The following is a 21,355-nucleotide window of genomic DNA, read 5'->3' as shown; positions in this document are numbered from 1 at the left end:
ACAACAACAATTCTGCAACATCAGCAACAACAACAGCACCAGCAGAGCAAATAAACAACAAAAACAAACGAGAAATAAAAACCATAACAAAAGCCTAATCAATCGCTGGAACTTTGCAAAAATAACAATCACAAAATAAGAACAACAAACAAAAGCAACTGTCGCGTCTCCAAATTGAAACAATAATTGAATTAATCAAAAATATATATTAATATTTCTTTAAAGAGTAAAAAAAAAAATAAGTAAAAGCGAATAACGAATAACAAGTACCGTGTACTGAGCGTACTGAGAGTAAGGAGATATCCGCACATCAGCGTTTAAAGAGTACCTAGTTGATCCTTATCTATAGCCACACTCAATTAATTGCAGCTGAATGCACGACTCCTTGCAAAAAGGTGAATATATTTCAAACTAGTCATAAGAATTAAGAGTTTAAGACTAGGCTTAGTTTAAGGAACTATCAGGGTTAGCATGGCATAGGGGCTAAATAGAACTAGCTCTTTTAGGGGGTGCTGGATATTCTTTTAATTTCTATATGCTTTCTAAAAATCACAGTCGAACTTTTAAAACTAAACAATGTTTGATTTTATTTTAAATCAATTTAAATTTTACAGTTGCTTTTTTTGTATATAGAAATGTCTGAGAATTTTAGTAAAGATTACTGAGTTCTGAGAATTATTTTAAAGATTACTGAAAACTGATTACTGCCTAAATTATCAGTATTTTATTATTATGTACTAAATTATATGCTTATGATGGCTTGCATTACTTAATCAGAATTATTATGTTTAAATGTAAGTTTCCCAAGGATAACAAGATTTTCTAGTTTACTAAGAAAACTTTCTTAGTGACTTCAAATTATTCCCATAAATGTTGTAGTTTTATAAGTTCGACTGTATTTGCTTTGCACAACCAAATGAAATAGGTTTCGATTGAGATTATGAGTGTGTGGCATCGGAATGTTCATACCATACACTCATGTTCATATTCACATTCGTACATGGGCATGAATATGTACTGCTGATTGCCCGAAGTCGATCTCTCTCTCTCCCTGTCTCTGTCTCTCTGCCGCTATCTGGCATGCTAATCAAAGTCAGTTGCTCATCTGCTCCACCTCCTTCGCACATCGCCTCCCACCTCCATCCGCCCTTCGCATCTGTGCTCTTTCCTCTTTCCTTTTTTTTTTTTGCGTCTCCGCTTCCTTCGTCCGTTTATCTGTCCGTCAATTTGCTCGTTTCATTCCTAACCCGACACTTGATTCTAGTTTTCTTTTTTTTTTTGTAGTTCGCATTTTCACCGCTCCTCCTCCGACTCCTCCCGTCCAGCTGCTGTTAAATGCAAATAGGCATTAAATTGTCCGCTTGTCTGTCGTTTCGTTTCATTTGCATTCACACCGCTGGCCCCCGTGACCCTCCATTTCCCCCCACCCCACCCCATCCACTTCCACGCCTCCCTCTGCCTCCGCCCCGTTGCGCAATTCGGTGGGGCAGCTCGAAGCTCGCAGCCCGTATGTGGGTTAAACTGCTGCCACGGCTGCTGTTGTTGCTTTTGTTGCTTTTGCTATTGCTGCTGCACCACAGGCCAAGCTTCAAAAAAAAAAGAAACAGAAAAAGGAAGGCTGAGAAGGCGTAGTAGGAGGTGCAAGTACACAGAAAGAAATTCCTTATACGGCTGGCAATAAGCTTAAAAAGCTACAATATTTCTAAATGTTTTAGAATTTCAAAATTCAAAATAAAAACAAAAGAAAATTTTAAATTTCAAATCAAACTCCTAACATTTTAATTAAGGAAACATTTTGTATAGCTTTTCAATACTTTACAACTTCTTAAGGACATTTGTTTTGATCAACATTCTTTTTAAAACTCTAGGAAAACGATGCTTTAAAAAATCCCTTAATTTAATCTATTTTCCTGCTGTATACATAGATGTTTGCAAATCAAATATTAACCAGCTTCAGGATTTTTGAGGATGATCATTAGTTTTCTTTTGGCTTGGTGTAAAAGTTGCAAGGGGACAAAATAACTGGGAAAAATTAACCCAAAACGAAATGAGAAAAGGTTTATGTAAACAAGCGAATACACACACACAGGCGCGCACTTACCAACACACTCGCAGTGACCGTGCTCATGCGAAAGGCACGAAACTGCTGTTAACCTATTTGCCGTAATGGTTACGGCGGTGATTCCGACCCGGAGACTCTCTCGGCTCGGCGGCTAATAAGCCGAGAGTCCCAGCCCCATATTTGAGTGGAAAAGGATGGGGAAGAGGGGGAGGAGCAAGTGGAGGAGGCGGAGTCGATTAGGGTTCCCGAACAAAAGTGAAGTGCAAAACTGCAAACTTGGCGGTAAATTAAAGTGCTCAATGTTCTAGGGAAAATTTCAAAAAAGCTTTCCAAATTGCTTTGCAAAATGAAAACGGATGGAATGAATCACCCCGAAGAGAGATCGGCGACGTAGTAATTTCAAAGGGGTTGAAAATGTGGTCAACACAAGTTTTCCCAATGGAAACTGGAAATCATAAGTGCGCAAGGAGGATTCTATTATTACGCTGTGTCCTATTATCATCTTTTCCTTGAGTATTGTTGCGGGATATTCCCATTGTGTATTACATGGTAGAAACAACATTCTAGTACAATCAGGGATACATAAATAGCATCAGAAATAGAAATGTCAACCCTTGAATTCTAAACCCGTTTAGTTGTGCTTTGTTATACCCTTTGTAGGGTTTTATAATTTTAGTCAGAAGCTTGCAATTCAGTGAATAAGTCATTTCCGACCCAATATATCATATATATTCTTGATCAGCAACAAAAGCCGAATCAATCTAGCTATATCCGGCAGAAAAATACATTTTTCAAATTTTTCAAAATTTTATAAGGGGTTGCATTGTTAAAATTGTCCAAATTTGACAAAAAATTTAATTTTCTAAAATTTTAAATTGACTGTGCAGATTTTTTAACCCAATAAAACCTAACAGAGGAAAGCTTTCTGAATTAAAATTAATTAATTTTTGGCATAGTTATGAGTTTTTTAAACTTTGGTTTTTCTTAAATTTTGTAATATAAAAATAAGGTAAATAAATGCGAATATTTGAAGTTTAGTTATGATTGATTTCCGATTCTATCTTATAACTTGTGAGGGTATACAAATTTTTCTACCCAAATTGAGCTTCCCTTTTTGTTATTTTTATATTATAATCATTAATTAAAGTAAGAAGAACCTTTCTAAGCATCAAAATTGACTCAATGAACAACAGTTAGACTTTCCAATTATACATACATATATTCCTTATAGAACGACCTGCTTTTTAATGGAAATAGAGTATAATGATTAGGGTTAATTGTATACCTCAAAGTTCTGTGAAGCTCGACTAAACGTCATTTGAAAACTGGTTTCTTTCTGTGATTCCCAACTCTGAAATCATTTATATTTTGATTTCTATAATATTCCCGTCTCATTAATCAGCTAATAGTGTCCGACCTGTGGCTGAGCTTTTGATGATTTGTAAACCACCTGATGACGGCCGAGAAAACCTACCAACTTCTCGACCTTGCCTTGCACCATGCCCATAAATATTCAACGATTTTTTAATTGCCTTCAATGCCTTTGCCTCTGAGATATCGCTGGGGCTCTCTCTCCTATACAATAATTGCAGTCACAGTTAATTGGCGCTGCATCAATTGAATGTTATTAGAGGTAAAGCCGCAGTAAAAACAACGAACAAGCAATTACAATTGCCCATCCATCCATCCATCCATCGACTTTGACGCCGTTCAAGTTCACAAACACAGCTTTGTCGTCGTCGTCGTCATCGAGTGAGGCGAAAAAGCTTCAATAACAAATTACTTGCATTTGTAATTATCGAATGGAATACAAGTATTTCTACTCGTCTTCGCTCGGAGCGTTCAATTAAATTACAGTTAATGAAATACGCCTGAGTGACGTAACAATCTCTCCCGTTCACAAAAAAACAATCAGCAGAAAAATGAGCAAAAGTCAGAAGCAAGAAAAAAAAACAAAAGGTGGGCTAAACCATAATAACAATAAGCAATAATCTAGAAGAATTCGCTGCCAAACGAAAATACATAATAGCCGTAATAAGAATCGGTGAAAGAGACAGGTGCATGTATATATTACACATATATGTATGTATATGAGGCCAAGAAGGAGAGGGCATGCCCCAATGTAGGTCTGGCAACGCGTTCAGCAGGTGAGAGGGTAGCAAAGGTAGATAGATGTGCATACCTCAAGCGAAACTATGTTGTTGCCAGTGATGCGAATTTATCTGGGTAATATAGCAGGTATCTGCTATATTTAGTACCCTGTACCACATTTGCGTACTTTTAAAATTGTCTTGGGTACTATAAGTTTATCAAGCTGTAAGCTTAAAATTTTCAAAATGATTAAACTTATTTAGTTGTCATTTCTTAGTGGCTATGAAGATATGGTAACAATCAACAATTTGTTGAATCTTAATGCATAATTTATTGTTTGACATATTTTGATTGATTCAAGGTTAAGGCAATTAATTTAAGCTTAATGGGTTTCCAATATTAAGCTCTGGTGTCATATGATAAATGTAACCTTAAAAAAACTGGTATTTTTGGTTGGACAAATCAAAGAACTTTATTAATAAGTAATGTCAAGCTTAATACATGGCCTTGTTTTGCTATAATTCCCAACTACTTTTAACATTGCAATAATGGAAGCTGATAAAATTGATAAATACTCAATTAAAGTGATAAGCAAAGATGCTGCATTTGATTTCAACTTAGTCTAAACTTAGATCACAAATTTGAAAATAAAATAGTATTTATAATTGTTATAATTATCAATATAAGGTACTTTGGTATCATCACTAATTTTTGCTCATTTCACTGAGACCTGAGGGCTGTAAGGCTGCAAGGGCCAAAAAGGCAAAGGGGGCGTTGCTGGGCTGGCGAATGGATTACATTGTCGCCTGCCAGCATCGATTCTGGCTAAATTGGGACGCTGTTTTTCGCTGTCTCTTTCTCTATCTATCTCTTACACACACACTCTCTCTCTCTCTATCTCTCTTGGCCATTGTGGCTGCCAAAAGTGGTTCTTCTTCCCCTCTTCTTCTGCCGCCTTAGCTGCAAACTGAATTCTGTGCTGCTGCACTTGGGCCAGGCCAATAGCAGCAGCAGTACAGAAGTCTCCTCGACAACAACTGGGGCAATTTTTAATTAAAATGCCAAAAATAAAGCCCAACGACAAATATTTGTTTCATTGTCAGGCTACATAGGGTTGTCAAGTAATGTGATTTAATATTTCTACTTGACTTGTGCCATATTGAAAATGAAAAGTAATCACAGATGTGCTGCTTCTGGGGGTTCCTTTTTTTTGGGACGGGGAAAAGTTCTCACCAGAAAATGGTCTCGAGGCCAAGAAACAAGAGCTTTTAAATATAGAATATGTTTCTTAAATTAGAATATTCACATAGAAGATGGGGAAGGGAAATTTCGAGTGTTAAGTGCTCCTTGAAAACTATAGAAAAGACTTAATATTTTTGTTCAAAATTAGGATATGTTGTTTTATTTAAAATGTATGAAATATAATATTTTGTTATGCCATATAATGCCACTACAAATATATTTTTAAAAGAGAAAAACTTTTTGTGAGCTAGAGGTTTGATTTAAAAATTTCTAGTATGTAAAACAACATGTTAAAAATAATTTGCTCAAAGAAATTCAAATTAATTTAAAGTTAGTGTACTTTAGAATGGAATATTTCCTAGAAATAAATGAGTTAAATAAATAATAAGTGAGGTTTTTGAACATTTACTGTAATTACCAGCAAATATTAGTATTATATCTGATGAAGTTCTCTGAAAATACCCTATGAACTTATCTTAAACAAGCTCAAGGTTACAATATACATTATTTAAAATACTTTTTCAAAGTGTTAAGAAATGAAACAAAGTTTATTTTAAACAACTTATCTTATTCTTAAGATACTTCTTCTGTTGGTTTACACAACATTTTCCCGATTAAGACATAGTCTGCCTTTTGGTAGATCTCGTGATTTTCCAATTCGATGTGAAGTGGCTTTTGTTGAACTGGATGGGGTGGAATATTCATTGACACGTTTATGGCATCTATCCAGGCTACCATAACATCGGGTCAGAACACTTGAGAAGGGGAGAGAGAGGTGGCTAAAAGTGGGGAATATTGGCAGAACCCAGAGAGACAGACACAGAGGGGGGACTTGTTTACTTCGACTTGCCGTAAGTTCTTTGTGTTTGAGTTAGTCTGTTGTTGTTATTGCCTCTGGCTGTCGTGTTGCCATTTGACTGCCTTCGCCTTTATTTATGGATAATTCATAGACGCACCTTGGCGCAGGCACCTGCAAACACGAATTCGATTTGATTGGAAGCGCTGCTAGCTCTGGCTCTGCCCCCTTTTCCAGTACCAAAATCCAAAACGTATACGGACTCTGTGTATTGACGAGCGACCTAGCGACATAGTTTCGCAGTTTGGCTTCGCTGCCCCCCAAGTAATTTACATACACACACACACACACACACACACACTCAGATACTCGGTGTGCACCCACACATGTGCAGCAGGGGGCTGCATGTCTGCTGCTGCCTCAGTGTCTCTTTGTTGTTGCTGTCTCTTGGCCTAATTGTGAGCTTTTGATTTTTGTTTTCATGGGAAGCCCCGGCATTTTGTTCGCTCTCCCTCTCTCTCTCCCTCTCTCTCTGTCTCTCTCTGTTCGGTTGGATTTGGCTTGGCTCAGCAGCATATTGGTTCTTTGGCCGCTGCATATTTTTCACTTCCAATTTTTTTCCCTTCCCCCATTTTCCCTGCTGATACATACCTTGAATGTTTTTCTCTTGTTTTTTTTTTCGTTCGATTTTTATTTTTCCCCTGCAGTGAGTGTGTTCTTGTAGGGCCCACAAAAGTTGCTGCTGTGGCCGCCGTAGTTGTTGTTGTAGTTTATATTTGGCCATATTACGTTGTTTAACCTTCACCCATTTAGGCCACGAAAATATCACGGAAGATGGGGGTAAAACCGATGAAAGAAGTCAGAGAAATAGCGACTGAGTTATATGGACAGGGAACAGAAATATCTTAAAAGATAGATTTATTATTTAGTAATCTTTATAGTAGAATGGAATTTTGGATATGTTTTCCTTTGGGATTTATAGGAATTTATAAAGATTAGGAGTTTTAAAACCTTTAAAAACTTCTTCAGAATCTAAAATAGTAAATCAAATTAAAACAAGCTTACATTTTATTGCTTAAAATATATAGTTTACAGGAAATAAAGTATGAAAACATGCAATTCCATGAATTTAAAGCTTTAAAAATCCAAATATTATGAATTAAATTCAATTTAATACTTCTACATTTTCCCATTATCTTTTCCAAGTGTCTAATATGCATTAGGTGTATAGATAAAATCATATTTATAGACAAAATGTTGGGCCGAATGGCAGCAAATTTGGTTCGTGGTGACAGCACGATGGGCATACGTTGCGTATACGCAACGTGGCCGCAGTGACTCCATTATGCAACGCACATAATCAGCGCTAATGTGAAATTCTAATATCATTTGGTGTACTCATTAATAATTATAATTATGCTGCCACCAGGCACCATTAAAGAAAACCCCAGCAAAAAGCGACAGCAACAGCCACATTAGAGGAAGAGAGATCCCTTTAGACCCCTCGGCTTTTCCGCCAGCCCTAACTCCTGCTTCCGATTTTCTGTTGACTCGACACAAATAGGCGCTCGCTCGCTCGTTTGTCTGATATTTATAACAAACACACGCAGACATCACATCACATCCTTTCATACCATATCCCAACCACACACACACTCATACACACTCGTCATCAACATCACGCTAAACAAAGGCGGCAGCTCTGAGCCAAGTCAACGAGAATCTAAAGCCAAAATCCAAAGCAGCTTACTCCTCCACTTGACGAGGACTACGAGTAGTCGGAGATTTAGAACACTTACAGGGTTGGTTATCTCAAAAATAAGGATAGTTTTCACTTCATTGAGTACTTAAAATGAACATGATTTTAGATTTTGATAAAGGAATGGAATATTTAAGTTTTGTTCAGATATTTGGTATTGTTTTTATTTTGTTCGTACAATGTCTACTATTTATTGATTTAATTGTATAAAAACCAGGAAAAATACTTCACAACCTTCACATCAAGTTCACCCTAGCTTTCTATATATTTGATGTTTTTAATAATATAATTTCTTTCCGTGCCTCATGAGTGGCAAACTCAGTGACATCCTGAAGCTACCCTCCGAAAAAAAATGTGGCTCATAAAAACCCAGCAAATATGGGTTGGCGTGGCTTGATGGTTGCTCTGGGGTTGGGTATGAGGATGGGGGGTCTGGCGAGCAATGAGCATAAATTATGCGCACAAAGAAAAGCGGCGGGAGGAGAGCGGATTGGGGATTCCTGGCGGGGGTTCCAGGCGCCAGCAACGCCATTCACGGGTACGTACCGCCTCCAATTCAGGCTGTTCAAACAGACAACAGAGAAGGGAGTCTTACAATGGGGGAAACCCTTTTTTTTATCTTTACTTTCTTTTTTTTTTTTCGTGGTGATACTTCTCCTGCCCCTGTGCCGCGTGCTCCTTGTTCTGGGGGTCAGTGGGCGGCTCTGGGTATCGCGTGCCAGTTTATTGATTTTCGCTTTCGTTTTTCATGCGGCATGCGACAGGCTCCAGGAGCAAGAACAAGCAGGCCAACAACCAATAATTGTACACACATACAGGACCTGCTTACATATGCTTATGGCCGAAAGTTTACTTTTGGATGGACAAACGCACTGACTGACGGACTGGCGGACATGGACTGACGGGGGGAAAACTCATTTGACAGAAGACAGAAGACAGTCATGTCAACTCATCCGAAAACGTGCCGCCAAAGTCAATGAGGTCGCACTTTGCCTTAGCTGTTGAATCCTTTCTCTGTCCTGCCTCCGCTTTGGCCTAGCCCCGGGGCTTTATTCAGCCTCCTCTCAGCCGCGGCGTCCTCATTCACATTTGCCAGCTGGTTAAGTATGCGCCGTGTTTACCTTTTGCTTGGCATGTCCTTGCCGCAGGCTTTAAAGCCTCGTTTTGCCAGTTGTTCATAATAAAAGTCTTGCCTGGTAAGGAGTTCAGTTAGTCCTTTTTATATTCCTTGCCTTATGGCTTATGACTTTTGCCTCATTGTTGTATTTGCATTCGTGTCGATGTCGCCTTTATTTCACCTCTTTTGTCAACTTCCGCTAATGTTAAGCCGCCTTCCGTTTGCCTCCTGGCACGCCTCCTCCTTGGAGGAAAGGGGTGGCAAAGCCCAGTGACTTTTCCGAGGCAGTTATCAACAGCTCCTGAGCTCAGCTGACCAGTTATCCGCACTTAGCCTGCTCACCTGCTACTGCGATTGTATTTAGTTTGATTATGTTTTAGTTGCTCCCATTTTTTGGTAGTTTTCCCTACCATTTCCTAGTTCCGGGTGGGCGTTCCCTGCTCCCTTTACTCTAGGTACTATATATAGTAGATGTAATATATATACTATATATATTTTGTACCTTTTGCCTTTGCTCTGTGTGTGTGTCAAGCCATTTTGGGGCTGACTGCAATTATGAATTTGGGGCAATTGTTTGGTGTGCACTCGGATGGCTCCATTGCGGCTTTTGATTTTGGGCCAAGTGTTGCCCAGCATGATTAGGGGATTTTGTTGCCATAAAGTACTAGGGTTATTGTTCCATGAGGACTGTCTAGATTAAAGGGAAAAATGGTAAATGTAGGTCCAAAATGATGGACATATCACTTCGTCGGATGACACCACAGTTGATTGATTGATGAACATACATAGAGCTATGACAAGTGCCATTTGGTTAAGTCATATTGCATTTGCAAGTTTCTAGCTCATCATTAGCAGTTGGCTGCCATAAACTTGGCTAACTTTAAAAGCCAGTATTCAGTCAAGTCCGGTTCTCAAAGTGAGTCACCTTTTTACATCCCACTCCCTGATTTTTCACTTGTCCGGGTCTCATTACTCACCTACTTTGGGTGCACATAATTTTTCAATTCCATTTTTTCCCTCACTAGCCTGGGAAAACGTGTGTGTTTTCCACACACACACACACGTACAAACACGCTGACAAGCCAAACAAATGAAACGTTTTCAGATTAGCAATGTCAATGTTGCTTCGGAAATGTCGGGATAAATTGCCCATCAGCCTTTGTCATCAAAAAGTCGAGGAGTTTGCCTGCTGGTGCGTGTGTGTCTCGTCCTTTGGCAGGCCAAAAAAGATTTATCGCACATGATATTTGTCAGAATGCCGTAAAAGATAAAGATACAACACAAACAAACTGAGAGATATATCGGAAGAGAGAGGGGGACAGTGAGTGCTGCTGTCAGCAGATTTTGAATGAGAAGCCTATGAAGAGACGATAAATGAGTGCCGAAATGAGTCTGAAATGAGCAAACAAAGTCAGGCGATGTTCTAACAAATGATTGGGGATTTAGGGTCCTCGAAAGAGGTTATCGCTAGGCACTTGTGGCACCCACTAGAGCCCACTTCTTAACTTCAACTCTAAATAGTAAGCAAGTTGAAGTTTTATCAGCGTCAAGGCGTCTGGGGCGAGGCAAGAGTCGTTGGCGAATCGAAAACACAAAAACAAAACAATTAAGAGCAAAGTGCAGCACATAACGTAAACTATTTACTGATAAGAATATATATACACATATATGTATATATACATATATATATACAAAGCAAGGAAGGGGAGCTGAGCTCTCTCGAAACGGCTGAGCAAACACTTGCAAACTCAGCGACGACGACGAGCAGTCACTCGACAGTTTGTAGATAAAGTATCTACCAGATACGCCACTCTCTCTGCGTACTCTCAGAATCGTACTCTCTCCATTCTCCACTCTCACTCTCTGTATTCTCTCTTCTCTCACTCTCTTTCTCTCTTCGTAGCAAGTGTTTGAATCTCGCAGATACTTTATTTCGTTTTTAATTGTTTTCAGTTTTTGAATTTAGTTGTATTTGATTTTCACATACTGTCGCACTCTCGTCGCCATCGTCGTCGTCGAAGGAAGTGTGGTTTTTAATGTCAGAAGTTTCAATATTTTTGTCAATTTTTGGAAACCCCAAACCAACCCAACCATTCGTTCAAGTGAGTGTTGTTGTCGTGTTAAGTGCTTGGACCCCATCATCATCATCATCATCATCACAATCAACTGACAGTTTTGTTATTTGAGAGCCCCGCAAAGCGGTTGAGAATCTCTTCCGCTGTTTATTCCCGTGAGCTTTTCTGATGTGTGTGCTCTGTGTGGCGCCCTAGAACCAACTGCTCGTCCAGAGGCATTTTAATTAAGCAACAAAACATATAAATCGAATATGCGGGTCGCGTGTTGTTTCCCCTCCTTAGAACTCTTAAATTCCGAGTTCTGAGCAACTTCTGATGTCATTGCTAGCTTCACTTCATTATAACTTCCCAATTGGGTTAGTTAACTCTGTTAACTTCTTCCCCTTTCGATAGATTTGGCCTAAAAGCAAAAACCCATTTTTGCCTGGCTACAATTATCTGTGAGTGTGTCTTATCGACAAACCGAAAAGCAACGAAAATAAACCTTATCGCTGTAGTCTCCGCTCCAGTGATAACAGTGTGTCCCGGACAGGGAGATAAGTTGGTAGGGCCCTATGTGTGTGCCAAGTATGAGTACTCGTTTTGTGGGTAAATTGTATATTTCCTTTCCTCTTCACAGATACAGATATAGTACGTACATATATGAACTCCATGATAAAGTTGGAAAGAAAACGGACAGGCAGTCTAAAAAGGGTGAATGATTCGTGCTTGTTTTAAAGTTTTTTTTCCGTAGAAATTAGATAAGACAATGATGTACATACACACTGCAGTGACTGGGGCAAATTGTGATAGAAAGATAGATAGATAGATATGTATCTTCCACCGTGGATAACCTGCTTCCTTGCTCTATTTTGCCACCCACTTTTCTATTTCAAATGATTATAATTCCGTCGCCAGCGAGGCAAGTCCTTGGACTGATTGGAGAGTGCATTTCATTTCATTTCATTTCATTTCATTCAACGGCGGCAGCTGTTTCCAATTCATCACCATTAACACATTTTCGGCTTGAGTGCATCAATGGCCTTTTTCTCGTTGAAGGAATTCTAATCTGTGGGAAATTCAAGGACATGAAAAATATCTGGGGACTTCAAATGAAATTTGATTTGCCAAGTTGTCGCTTTTTATTATTCAGTGACTTTTGTTTAGACTTCGATGGAAGCCATTTTGTGCGCTTGCCTCGAATTGGAATTCTTCTACGAAACTGCAAAATAAATAACAAATAATAAATATCGATAAACGAAAAACGAAATAGCTGAAAAACAAAGCAACAAGAAACAAACATCGAAAAGCATTAAGTGAATTAATTGAAAAACTGAAATGCCAAACCGAGGCGCAAAAGCAACTGGTTCTCAATGATGATTCCCACTCGAAAAACTCGTTTCTGCCGCATCTTGGCTTAATTCGATCTTTAGTTTCTTGATTTTCGCATTTTGTAGCTAACTAATTTCTTAAGTAAATGCAAATTTGTGCGACTTACCTGTTTTTGTGTTCTCTGGCTGATGGCAGGTGCAGCAGCAGCAGTACAATTGTATCTGATAGTACGCCGCTTTTGTTCGCGTATCTATGTATCTACGCTTGCTTTGCATTTTGCCATCTCTTCGATTTATTGCTCATTTTGCTTTGCTTTCGGTCTCTCTAAAAAAAAATCAAATAAAACGAAGAAGAAAAAACTTATTCAATGGTCAAGGTCGTTTGCAGTCAAATCGACCGCCGCACACACACTTGAGGGGTCTCTTTCGGCACTACCAGCGGACAGATACAACAAATACAATAAAAAAAAACAAGATACAAAATATAAAAACGTTTGTATAATTAAACGCCATTTTAAACAAATAAATGCGCGTTGTGTCTGTCTGTCTGTCGCTTAACGCTGCAGATTTTCGCCTGTTGTTGCTGTTGCTGGTCGCGCTTTTGGTTTTTGTGTCGGCGCATTTTTAATTAGCAATGAAATCATAATAAAAAATAAAACAGCTCATGCATAATTGAGTTGCAAGTTGGGTTTTCATTGCCGTACATACACACACTACACTCACAACCTGCTCAAAGGTATTCCAAAATAACTAAAACAGAGTCAGCTTGAGCTTGGACTTTGATAGAGATGATTTAGATGGAACGAATTTTAAGTAACGATTCATATTTTTATGGCTTATAGTGGGGCTATTAATAAGGTTGGGATTTCTGAAATGTTTAAATTATTTTTTTTTATTATTAAATCTGGATGAATAATGATTAACATATGAACCTTTGCATCTCTAGTTATTGATGGTTTTTAGTACGTTATTAGGATAACTTGGGATATTTTGTGGGGAATCTGCTCATAAAATAACAAATTACTATTACATTTAAGTAGCTGTATGTTAGCTTTAATTAAGATATTTGCTTGTAAATCGTATATACATATATATTTACTATATAGTTGGAGTGCGCAGAGATTTCTCAGCCTTTCTAACCGCATTCTCGCCCATATGGTATCCTTTTTTATAGGGGGCCCCCCCTCCTGCCATTCAATAAAACCATTTCTATGGATTCCTATAGTTCATGCTACTACTGTCGTCTGCTTTCCATCCATTCACAAGCTTTTGATTCAAACTATCTATCAAATCCAATCGAAAAATCCCCTCAAACTCGACTAACTCATTTGCCTGCCCTCCTTCTCAAGTTTTTTGATGAATGTGAATGCCTTTTTACATACACACCCCTCCTCCTACATACACACGAAAATCCTTGCTTTTTTTAGAAGAAAGAAAAACCCCTCCGTTCCAAAATGTCTCGCTCATTTTGTAAATAGCATCCTTTTCTCGAAGTCGAACGAGGAACTCAAATGTTTGTATCTCTATCTAAATGTTGCTCACCTGTCTGTGTGTGTGTGTTTTAATACCACTACTTAATACTTATTACTAACTACAAACAAATCGAGAAATGCATATTGCCACTCTGACAACTGTATCTATATCTTACTTACCAGTTTAATGCCGAATTACATACCTATATATTGCCTAAATGTTTACTGTATGTATGTATATTTATTATTGCTGCATAATTCACTCATAAATATTTTTTTCTTTTTCTTTTTTTTCATATAAACGTTAAAAACAAAACTCGCACATTCCACCACAAAACCACCAAAAATATAAAAAACTTAAAAATGAAATATGAAAATGAAAACATTGCAAAATCTAGAAGGATCGTGAATAAAGAATATATAGAGTAAAAGCGTCAGGCATATTTCGAGTGCGATCGATAGCAAGGACCAAGGACCTCATCCGCATAGCCCATCATACTTCTCTATCTCTCAGATGCCCGTTTGAGGAACAACCCCGATAAGGCATTGCATCGCATCGCATCGCATCGCATCGCATTCATTGGACAAGGACGTGGACAAGGACGAGGACGAGTACTTGGACCAGGGACAAGGACGAGTAGGAAAACTAAAAACCTTTCGCTCTCGCCCGCACCAATAAAATACCAAAAAGAAAACTGAGAAAAACCAAAAGCCAAATACTATCAAGCTGAACAGACGCCTCATTACCAAACATCGAACTGTCGTTTAACCAAAAAATAAAAACACGAATCGAATCGAACTCCAAATCAATTCAATTCAAAGGCAACTCAACTCCAACGAGACAGAACAGTAAACTGTAACAGAAATCCAAAGCAAAAAGCATAAGCAAAAAGCATAAGCATAAGCATAAGCTATAGCTTCAGCTAAAGCAAATCTTCAGTCAAAGTCGATAACCAAAACCAGCAACATTCACTTAAAAATGGCCGAAGACGCTACCATGGAGACATGTCCAAGTCCTGAGATCGGCGACTCACGCAAACGGCCACTCGATTCCGATCCGGAAAATGAACAAACTAAACGCTCACATTTCAGTTCCGGTAAGTTGACCAAAAAATCAAATCGAATCAAATCAATCCAAATCGAAATTCAAGAAATTCAAATTCAAATTCAGCTCCAAAATTTCAATTTCAAAAAAGGATATTTGGAGTAACAGAATATAAGCAGAATATTTGTCAATCGCTCTTGCATTTACCATTATATCGCGCTCTCTCTCTCCTCCTATCTCTCTCTCTATCCTGCTCTAAATATCTGTGTCTATCTATCTATCTATCTACCTCGTTCGTTATCTATCTTTATCTGCCGAGTCGTATATAAATAACACATACAATTTGTTTGCCTAACTCTTGTTTTTTTTTTTTGCCGATCGTGACGTGCGTCGATTCCTGCCCTTCTTTGTTATATAGTCACTACTACTATTGTTGATGTTATTGTTGTTATTATTATTGTTGTTGTCACTGCAATATACCCCCCTTCTCTCACCATATAGTATCTATGATTTCGTTTGCTTTTTTGTCGTTGTCGCCGCTGCCTGTTGTTGTGTGTTGTTAAGTTTTCAATTAATCAGCACGAGAAATTCATTTGCAGTTTGCCCCCAATACGTTCGATGTCAGTTTTGTGCAAAAGCGACACACAGACAGACAGACAGACAGACTTTTGATTTGTAATTAAGCCAGAGATAGAGAGATACATGTATATAGCGTATACGCCCCGAGGTCCCATCCGTATGTATGTATATGAGACATGCCTGGCATGTGGTCTTTTTGCGCAGGATTTGGGCCCAGTTGGGCCCAGTTTGACCCATTTTCCCCACAAACGACCTCCAATTGCAATCCCTGCAGCAGGCGAGAGTCTCAATTTCAGTTTCAGTTTCATCATCAATGGCCTGCAATTAGATACAAGTGCGCTAGGGCCTGAGCCCTGAGCCCAGAGCTCCTCTCTGCCAGATCAGCGGGACAGCTGATGGGTGAGTGGGTCACCATCATTCATATGGAGATGAAGAAGAGCTAGCTCTGTCCATTGCCAAACCCAAAAACTCAAAAACTCAAAACCCAAATCCAAACTCAAAGCTTTTGGAGTCCCCAGCTATTAACTAGTTGCTTTGCATGATTTGCTCGGCTCGAAACCAGCTGGCAGTTCCAAGGTGAGCCAGCGAGCAACGCAATCGAAGTACCTGTCGTCATAGTCACCAAAATAGCAAAAGGTGTAAATGCTATATAGCCGCTTTTGATACTCGATACTCGGTGTGAGCCACGTTTTCGAATTTAACTTAATTTGCTGGCCAAGGCGTGCTAAGATCTAAAAATGTTTGACACTGAGGGAAACCCGAGATGGCAGGACAGTTTACATTTTGCACAGAGCAGCAGGCATCGAGTAATACGTAATCATATAAAGAACATCTACACACTAATTTAAATCGAGAAAAAAATTACAAAAATTCCAACACCCAAATTGATGTAATATTAAAGTACAGAGTCACACATTTCCTCATGTTTTGTTGCATCAAAATTCTCAAGTTCGTATCGAGTTGGAATGCGGAAATTCTGTTCGAGTAAGTTCAAGTTTTGCGTGATGATGGGATACGTTTTTGGTAACAAATTTGAAATTAAACCGTTTTATCAGCTGTTGGCCACTGCACTCGATATATAGTAAAATATATCTATGTGTTCAGCTGGTCATTTGTTATTAATTGGACATCTATTGAAACCCATTGTGTCTAGGCCGGACGCAGAACAGGTCCATGTCATATGCGTTCGGTTTGGATATTTACACACAGTTATTTATTAGTTTTCAAACAATTTATTTGCTTAGCTGCCACGACAGTCGCTCATTTGTTGGTTATTTATTTGCTCTTCACTGTCTCTTGTTTTTATTTTTTTTTCCTCTCTCTGTTTAAATTTTGGTTGTTGTTGTTGTATTTGGCAGTTTTCATTGTTATTTATGGCTGTTTAGGGTTTGGGTTGAGTGTGCGTCAGTCAGGTTGCTGCTGCTGCAAAGGAAATGCAGTAAAAGTGGGGTGGCAGTGGGTCAACCAGCTAGCGAGTCCGCGTCCTGGTCTGGAGCTTGGTCTGGGTGTTACGTAATCAAAGCTGCTGCTGTGCGGGGGTGTTCCATGATGCGAGAGCCAGCTGCTCGCTCTCCTTGCGAGAGAGAGCGACCTGAGCTGCTGTTGGAGCTGCTCGCGGGAAAACGTTGACAGCGGTTGACCTACTTTGATGACAATGCGGGTGTGCAAAGTGTGTGCGTGTGCTCGTGTCCGTGCCCGTGTCCGTGTCCATGCTCGTGGTCTCGTGTCCCTGTTCGTGTTTGCCTAGGAAAATAAGGTCCTGCGCAGTGGTGAGATTTTGTGGAGGCCCCATTCAGCTGCACTGCAGCATTTGGCGCCATTGCAGCCGCCGCAGCAGCCGCAGCTCCCGCCACAGAGCCACATGAGGCAAGTGGCAGAGCAACGTCCTTGAGTGTGTGCCTGCCCTGCATAAGATGGGTGGGCTTTTCGGGCAGCCACCGATGCTGTTGCCTGGCCAAATCTCAAGTGCGTTTACTGCCTCAGGGCTTGGCTTGTTTTGTATCCCCACCTTTCTCTCAATCAGCGACAGTAGTATCTCTCACTCTGGCTTGTGTTTTTGGGTTACCTTATTTTTAGGTGCATGCACCATTGTTGCTGCAACTCAAGTGGCCATCGGTGTTGCATGTGTGTGTGTGAGTGTTGTTGCACTTGCATAGCTTGTCGAGTGGCCTACTAATAACTCGAGTGGCTTTCTTTTAGGGCCAGTGATTAGGACACACACAACAAAAGAAAAATAGTAGTAGAACTAAAGGAGACTAGGCTAGGCCAGGCCAATCAGGATAATTGGGTCATCTCTTCTTCTGTTCTGTTCTGTTCTGTTAAGCTGTTAAATTACGCATACGCCAGGTTGGCAGTTGTCATATTACGTATACGCACCGTGGGCCAGGTTTAATCGCTTAATTAACTCGGTTTGAAATGGTTATTGAAAGGGCAATCGAATTTTTAGTTTGATGTCTAAAAAACGTGACACGTTCACTCTTTCCGCTGTTTGGCTTATCACGTTGACTTCGTTTCGGTATCACATGTTGCCACAGCAGTTTCTATTTTCGACACACTCCCTCTCTTTTTGGGGCTCCCTTTTGGCTAGTGCTTCTTTTCTCTCTCTCTCGCTCTCTCTGATAATGAACCGAGGAGTGACATGGAATGATGTGAGGCAATCAGCCAAGCAGGGGCAGCATTAGATCATACACACACAGATAGCTTCATACATACATACATATATCATCATCTGCCCATGATCACTGTGACTCACAGTTGCCGCCAACATCAGCTCTCCCAGCTCTCCAGCTCTCCCACTCTCCGGCTGTGTGGCTCTCCAGTTGTAGCCGCTCTCCCAATTCTCCGGCTCTCCTCTCTCCTCTCTTCTCCAAACTCTATGCTTGAGTCTGGGCTCCGTCTTTGGAATTCTTCAGTGTGGTTTTGTCGCTCGTTTCGTGCGCTCGCTCGCTGGCATTCGCTCTTAGAAATCGCTTATTATTTTGTATTCCAAATTCATACAACCAACTCCCGCGCAGTTGGCAGCAGCATGTTGTTTGCCAGAACAGCGTCAACGTCCAGCATGCAGCAGGATCTGAGTACAAGCCCCCAACAGCTGGGACACCAGCTCATCCACCAGCATCACCAGCAGCAGCAGCAGCAGCAGCAGCATCAGCTTCAGCTTCAGCACCAGCCATCGTTTCAACTCCAGCCAAGCAGCTTCTGTACGTGCCACCCCCACCATCCATACCTTAGTAACCTAGTATCTAGTATCTTAGTATCTTTTGCACCTGAGCTACAGTATCTCATACACTGACGCTCTCTCCCCCTATCCGTGTTGACCTTGGTAATTAGCGTGTGCATTGGTAATTATAGGGTTTATCTCATTCGTTATTTGCCAGAAGCTTACACTGCGTATGCGTAATATTCCGCCGATATTCGGATTGCCGCAGCAATTAACGTCTTGTCAATTTACTGTTTCGGCGGGGGTTTATCTAACATTTTCAAGGTCGCCTTCGGTTCTCCCTTTATCGCCAACGAATTGGAATTGAAATTGGTTACAATTTTTCCATAAATATTTGCTAATCGCTGAAAGACCGAACCCACTCACACAGCCAGTCTATATGAATTCAGTTCAATGCCAGGCATAATGATTATTCAAAGTGGACAGAAGCCCACAAAAAGCACTAGAGAGACACAGAAACACGACAACTCGAGGTGAAGTTTGACCTTAGCTCGGCTTGAATCGGGCTTTATCAGTTGATTCTTGAAATCAATTTCGAGTTAGTTGACCAGTAATTAACTTGAGAGTCACGCTGGCGAGTACTTGAGCTCCCAAAAAATAAAAAATACAGAACTACAATTGTTGACTTGAAATGCGGGAAGCAAAACGGCGGCAAAACCTAACCTTGAAAAAAAATATATATATTTGAATGTGGGCAAACATGTCTCACTCACTCGTACCTCTGTGTGCGTGTGTGTCTTTGAAAAGGCCAAAAATAAGTTGAGACACTCGGTTGTGACCATGCCCAAACCGCTCAAGTTGCCCCAAAATGAAACGAAATAAAGAAAGAGAAAAAGCCAAGAAAATAAATAGAAATAAAAATCGCAAGCCACTCCAAAGACGTGCGGGCATTTTACTTTTATTTTTCTTGGCAAAGTCTTCTGTGTCTTGGCATTTTTGGCGAAAATATCTTTAGCATTTTGCCCCGAAAAATGTGTTATTTATGCGTGCCAGAAATTCGGAGCTCAACTTTAGCTTCAGCTATTTTCCATAGTCTCAGCTTTGACTTTAGCTTCTGTTTTGAGCTCGCTCAGCTTCATTGTGTAATCTCTCGAGTTCGGCTATTGCCAACCAGTTGTTAATTTGGCTGCCATTTGGCAACACTTTCGGGCAGGTGTTTTTCGCTCTCAGTTCGACTTTAGGCCAACTTCTCAATGGCGAGCACAATAAATCAATTTTTGTTTGAGATACCGAAAGGGTCTGTCTTGATGATCTCATGGAAGGTATTGCCACGTTCGCTGTGACGCCCACTTTTTCAGATTTTCCATCTCTAACATTTATATTTTATTTATCTCTTTGCACATATTTCCTAAAATTCGAATTTAATCATTAATTTGTGTATTTTTTTGTATATATTTTTTTAAACTATTGTTTTGCTTGGCTTGGTAATCCCTCATTTAATGCTTGTGTGGGTTTTCGATTTGAACAACCACGCAGTCAAGGCTGAAGTTCAATCGAAAATTAAGAGTAGACCTTGGGCTATCCCCATTCCATCATTTTCCAGCCTTATCAACGGAGGACTTCCGGTGCTCTTCATCAATTAAAATGCTTTCAATTCGCTCAATTTCATTCTGACCATGATATATATAAATATTTGTTACAGCGTTTCCATTTATTGTGTGTTACATATTATCGTTTTTTATTTCTCGTTATTATTTTGTTATTTAAAACCATTACCGTTCATGCATATAAATGTGCTTGTAATTATCGACGAAAAAAAAGCTCCAACCGTATAGCGCAAATATAATTATAGATACTACACAGAATATAAAAATAAATTGATGTGCATGCCACACACAGCTTAGAGCGGACAACAAAAAATAAAAAATAATAATAACGAACAAAAAGCGACACACACACACCGAGTAAAAAACAGTAAAAAAGTATAAAGTATATATTCTCAATAATCACGAACAGTTGTTTTTGTTTCTGTTGTTGTCCCCACTTAAGCGTGCGATTAGCAAAAAATACAGAAATAGCTATTAAAAAAAATAAATAAGTATAAATATAAAGGCGACGAATAAATCAAAATCTATCCGAAATCAGCAGCGTTCCCACGAAAAACCCAATGAGAACGAAACTCAACCGAACTCAACTCAAATGTGATATAAACTCAAAGAAAAAACTAAACAAATGTAAAGGAAATCAGTTGTGATAAAGCTACGCAAGTAACCAAGTATATATAATTAATATATATGTATATCCAAAAACCGAAAAGTAATTAATCAACCTGAAACAACGACTGAATAATACAAGAAAGGAAAAAGCACCAAGCAAAAGCAAATGCAAATCAACGCAACGCAGCAGCATCAGCATCAGCATCATATAGGAACTGCTGCGACACACCACCAAGAACACCTTCTCCTCGATCGAATCCACCTCCACACCTGGTATTAGCTCCTGAATGGTAAAAAGCCTTGGCTTTGTTTTCTAAATGTCTTCCATAGCATTCTTACTTTGGATGTTGTGTAACTCTATATCGTCATTAACAACCGCCATTCTCAACATGGACATGCCTCTCTATCTATCTATCTCACCATCAAAGCAC

At 39.5% G+C, this 21,355-nt stretch overlaps 1 protein-coding gene and 1 long non-coding RNA gene across 41 annotated transcripts in view; one reads left to right on the top strand and one right to left on the bottom strand.

Annotated features, from left to right (window-relative positions):
- ps (RNA-binding protein Nova-1-like protein passilla) overlaps positions 1-21,355 on the top strand; it is a 36,810-nt gene that overhangs the window by 2,318 nt on the left and 13,137 nt on the right. For 7 of the 40 annotated variants that reach the window (XM_086839625.1, XM_086839623.1, XM_086839616.1 and 4 more), the window contains 2 exons: positions 25-395; positions 14,323-15,021. In XM_086839625.1, the coding sequence (XP_086695751.1) occupies positions 14,904-15,021 (118 nt within the window). In that variant the 5' untranslated portion in view covers positions 25-395; positions 14,323-14,903. Of the gene's footprint in view, positions 1-24; positions 396-10,990; positions 11,170-13,922; positions 14,152-14,322; positions 15,022-16,321; positions 16,533-16,563; positions 18,749-20,853; positions 21,215-21,355 lie in introns of those variants that run through there. The other 33 variants (XM_020958855.2, XM_020958840.2, XM_086839596.1 and 30 more) reach the window with 16 other exon arrangements.
- Positions 11,723-12,777, bottom strand: LOC147642644 (uncharacterized). Its single transcript, XR_015273181.1, has 2 exons — positions 12,620-12,777; positions 11,723-12,343 (listed from the first exon to the last, which is right to left on the bottom strand). It is a non-coding gene; the product is annotated as an uncharacterized LOC147642644 (long non-coding RNA).

Source organism: Drosophila serrata, unplaced genomic scaffold (assembly GCF_035046125.1).
Source record: "Drosophila serrata isolate PLE 108 unplaced genomic scaffold, ASM3504612v1 contig_376, whole genome shotgun sequence".
Taxonomy (NCBI): Eukaryota; Metazoa; Arthropoda; class Insecta; order Diptera; family Drosophilidae; genus Drosophila; species Drosophila serrata.
Note: the sequence above shows the minus strand (reverse complement) of the source record. Positions and strands in the feature narration are given on the sequence as shown.